Consider the following 4,523-nt stretch of genomic DNA (forward strand, 5'->3'; position numbering starts at 1 on the left):
GCTGCTGAGCTAAATCCCCAGCCCCTAGCATTATCACATAGTGGCAAGAGAATGGTATCACACAGGAACTAGTTGACTTATGGGTTACTATGCATTTAAGGAAAATTCATCTCCCTGAACTAGTTTTCATCTCTGAAATGTCAGAACGTCTATCTGCAAAACACATAAACAAAACAAAACAAAACAAACAAAAAACAAAGCATCTCTCTGCATGTAAGATATTTTTAAAAGTAGGTAAAATCCGGTGGGCGTGGTGGCTCATGCCTATAGTCCCAGCACTCAGGTAAACCTATGGCACATGTGCTACAGTAGTCATGCAGAGCTCTCTGTTAGTACATCAGTCCCAGCAGCTGAGCGTTGGATAACAGCTGTTTTTCTAATCTAAAACCTCAGTATTCAGGTTTAATTGCAGTGCTGGCACTTTATGATAAATAAGTGGGTTTTGGGTTGCAGTTTGTGCGCTCAGTTTCTAAAATGTTTGCTGTCACTGGCCTAGTATATTGCTGCTAAGCTCCCAGGTGTTAGAGAAACAACCTCTAGCAATTTTTCTTGTTAGCAAAGAGCAGCTACTTCTATCTATTCTAAACTCTTCTTGTTGCCTGAATATATTTTGCTCTCTTTTGCCTCTGGGCCTTTGCCCAACCTCATACTCCTCCTTTACATTACTAACTTCTATACATTCTTTAGATCTCTTTTTATAGTTTACTTTCCTTGGAGAGGCTTTTACTAATCCCTTATCCCCAGTCTCAGTAACAGCCTAGTGCCAGGGATATAGCCCAGCGGCATAGCGCCTGCCTATCGATAACAGCCTATATTTCTCCTATCACTTTATTTATCACACTGTTCTGGAAGCACATGTCTGCTATGCGGGCAGGTACCATGTTTTGTGCTCTACCATATTCTTATTGACCAGTAAATTTTCTCACACAATGTAGGAGTTAATAAATGTTGAATGAATAATGGCTGCCATTATTGCTTCAACACAATCTAAGAGCAGATGCCCGACTCTGTCTTATAGTTTTTGTGCTAACTGCTTATTATAATCCTAAGTAAATATTATTGGGACCAGTGCCTGTTTTTCTTTCCCTGCTTTGACATAGACTAGGAGAGTTCTCTAAGCTTCTTTCTAACCACTGATTCCTCTATCACAGGTCCCTCGGGGGAGCTATATAATTTGATGGATCGGCAGCATCCTTCGGATCTGACCATGCGGTGAGTGATTAGGAGAAGGGTAGAATTTGGTTGCAGAGGGGACTGTGGGAGAGTTAGGGTTGCAGTTGTTTAATTCTAGAGGTGGAGCGGCTGGGAATATAGATTAGTGGCACAGGGCCTGCCTGGCAAGTGCAAGGTCCTGAGTTTGATTCCCGGTGCAAAAAAATAAAATGTCTCTTACGAAAAAAAAATTCTAGAGGTAGAAAAAGAAACATTGTAGTAGAATGGAATTAGAACTAGGCCGAAATTGGGGAAGCATGGATTCTAATACTACTTTGGCAATGTTTAACTGGCTCTATGATTTTGATCAAGTAACTCCACTTCTCCAGTCAATAAAATGAAGATGGGCCTGGTGTGGTGGCGTACTCTTGTAATCCCAGCACTTGGGAGGCCGAGGCAGGAGGATTGCTGGGAGTTTGAGGCTAGCCTAGGCTATATAGTGAGTTCAAGGCTAGCCTGAATATCACAGTGAGACCCTGTCTCAAATAATAAATAAATAAAATTTTAAAAATAAAATAAAATGAAGATCTGGATTCTTGATGCATTATAGCTTTATAGATTGATTTAGTTACTTGAAAGCCTTGGAGTCATCTTTGACTCTTCTCGCTCGTCCCATATTCTATCAGCAAATCCTGTATGCTGTACATGTATATATAGAACCTGACCATTTCTCATAGTTTCACCAGGGTTATTGCAAATGTTTTTCCAGCTTCTGCCTTTGGCTATCGTTCTTAGCTCAGCAGGCAGAACAGTTTTTTTTAAAAAGAATATCAGCTTCTCTTGGTTGCTTGATGTCTTGCAATGGTTTTCCATCTTCTGTCTTCCCAACTTCACAGGCACCTGTAGAGGTGTGTGTGCTTTGGCATAGACTTACCCACCTCATCTGTTGTTGTTCTTCCTGTTGTTCATTCTGTTCCACTTACGCTGGTTTCCTTGCTGTTTGTAAGCATGTCAAATGTCCTCACTTCAGGGTCCTTACACTCACATTTCCTCTATAGTTGCCAAAATCATAGCAGTTCTCAAGAAAGCAGGGTAGGGTTAGGGGTGTAACAAGTAGCTCAGTCTGACATGCACAAGGCTCTGGGTTCAATCACTGGCACTGGGTGGTGGTGGTAGGTGTGTGGTGGTTGTGGTGGAAGCAGTATAGTATAATTATTATTAAGTAACTTTTGGAATCAATGTGAATTCACATCCAGGCCTTTCTTCTTACTCTCTTATATGACCTGGGACAATTTAACCCGAGGCTTAATTTTCTTACCTATTCAGAGTTAATGAGAAATTAACTACTTTCCCAGTAGGATTTCACTAGTATTAAGTGAGATGAGGTTTAAAAGATTGAGCAACTCTGAGAGACCAGGCAGGAGGATCATAGGAGGATCATGAGTTCAAGCCCAGCCTGAATGACTTAGCAAGATCCTGCCTCAAAATAAAAAAAGAGCTGGGAATATAGCTTAGTGCAAAGGCCCTAGGTTAAATCCCCAGAAACGCCCTTTACCCCTCAAAAAAAGAAAATTCAGTAAATACTTGTATATGGTAATGGATAAATGTCTGGTAACAGTTAAAATTATTTTCAGTCTATTCCTTATAACCAAATATGAAGATATTTTAAAATGCAGATAATTAGGCCCTGAGTCCAGGGATTCTGAGTTGTTAAGTCCAGGTGGAAGGGAAAAGCCAAAAATCCATACCTTTAAAAAGCTTGGGAGGGGGGTAGTTATCTAGGTAGTTATTAGGAGCAGTTTTATAATTGAGAATGGAATCAAGTTATCTCAGAAAGTCTTACTTAGAACCCTGGCCCAGCATATGACTTAAGGAGACTTCCAAGCCTGTGCCATTAGCTGTTCAGTCTCAAAACTTGTGATGTGATATTCATATGATGACTTACCTTCTGTGGTGGGAATTTTGTTCTAATTTTAACTGCTGTGTCCTGAGCAATCTTGAGCTGTGCGATATTGAGATCGTCTTAGAAGTATAGGTCTGATGAAAGCAATAAAGTACAGATGTTGCCCTAAATACTTCTGGATGGAAAATATAGACCTTATTTTACATTAGTTTTTTAAAGAAGATTATATATGTGGCACATACCACCATTATACTTGTGTGGATACTGGTACCTTTGAGAATTGGAAGGAAATAATACTTATGATGTGTTTTTTATATAATTAAAACAATGTGAAATTTCTAAAATTAGGAGAGTCAAAATATAAAATATCCAGTACTCTGGGAGGCTGAGGCAGGAGGATCATAAGTTGGAGCCCAACCTGGGCAACTTAGTGACCTAACAAGATCCTGTCTCAAAATTAAAAATAGTAAGTAAAGGCTGGGTACAGCTCAATGTGAAGGCCTTAGATTCAATCCCCAGTGCAAAAAAAAAAAAAAAAAAAAACAACATATATGTATTGTATAATTTTATTTATTTATTTTTTGTACCCGGAGCCTCTCACTTGCCAGGCAGGTGCTATACCGCTAAACTAAAATCCTGGCCCCATTCAGGTTGGTCTTGATTGGTCTCAAACTCACTATGTAGCCTAGGCTGGCCGCCAACTCACTGCATTTCTCCTGCCTCAGCCTCCCCAGTGCTGGGATTACAGGTGTGAGCCACAGTGCCAGCCCTTATATTCTTAAAATTGCTGTGCTAAATTTTTTCGTACACAAGAAAGTGTCATATACATTCCAACTAAAATACCCTTTCTATTCTTACTCTCTTTTGATAGCAATTATGCCCGGTTTCGACAGAAACCTCTGCAGAGATACAGCCTGACTCAGTGGGTTGAGAGGAACAAGCGCAGCCACCACCGGTTCCAGCGTCTTCCGGATTTCTCATACGGTCCATTTGTCTCCTCCCACCAGCAGTGAAGGCCCCTCGCTAGCATCCTGTCCAGAGTCATATCTCCTTTTCTTCTGCTGTTTTATTCTTTGTATATTTTGAATTTTATTTTTCACAAGATTTTATTTAAAGAACTTGACTCCTTCTGGAAATGCCCATTATTGGATTGAAATTTTTTAGTATGAAGACCCTCCCGATTTTGTGTATCTGTCTGTGTGTGTTTCAAGCAGTGTTAATAGTTTTGTTTTTGTTTTTTTTTTTAATTTAAATTGAAGGTAACTGCCCCCTTGAAAGCCAGCGTGAAGCCGAAATACCTAGGCTCAAGCAAAACACCCACATCTATGCAGAAGTGAAATCTACGTCTAGTGCCCAAAAGAAAACATCTTTGAATCTTTTGTAAGGAAGAGATTCCTTTTTTTTCTTTTGAGTTACCCTTATATTATTTTTTCCCATTCCCTACCCTCCCTTCAATCCCTTTTTCCCT

The 4,523-nt window shown here is 39.9% G+C and overlaps 1 protein-coding gene across 9 annotated transcripts in view; it reads left to right on the top strand.

Annotated features, from left to right (window-relative positions):
• Nucleotides 1-4,195, top strand: part of S100pbp (S100P binding protein) — a 35,892-nt gene extending 31,697 nt beyond the window's left edge. For all 9 annotated transcript variants that reach the window (XM_005395086.2, XM_005395087.2, XM_005395089.2 and 6 more), the window contains 2 exons: nt 1,152-1,212; nt 3,927-4,195. In XM_005395086.2, coding sequence (XP_005395143.1) covers nt 1,152-1,212; nt 3,927-4,068 — 203 coding nt within the window. In that variant the 3' untranslated portion in view covers nt 4,069-4,195. The remainder of the gene's footprint in view (nt 1-1,151; nt 1,213-3,926) is intronic.
• Nucleotides 4,196-4,523: the final 328 nt, after the last annotated feature.

The sequence above is a fragment of the Chinchilla lanigera genome, unplaced genomic scaffold (genome assembly GCF_000276665.1).
Source record: "Chinchilla lanigera isolate Chin_1 unplaced genomic scaffold, ChiLan1.0 scaffold00051, whole genome shotgun sequence".
Taxonomy (NCBI): domain Eukaryota; kingdom Metazoa; phylum Chordata; class Mammalia; order Rodentia; family Chinchillidae; genus Chinchilla; species Chinchilla lanigera.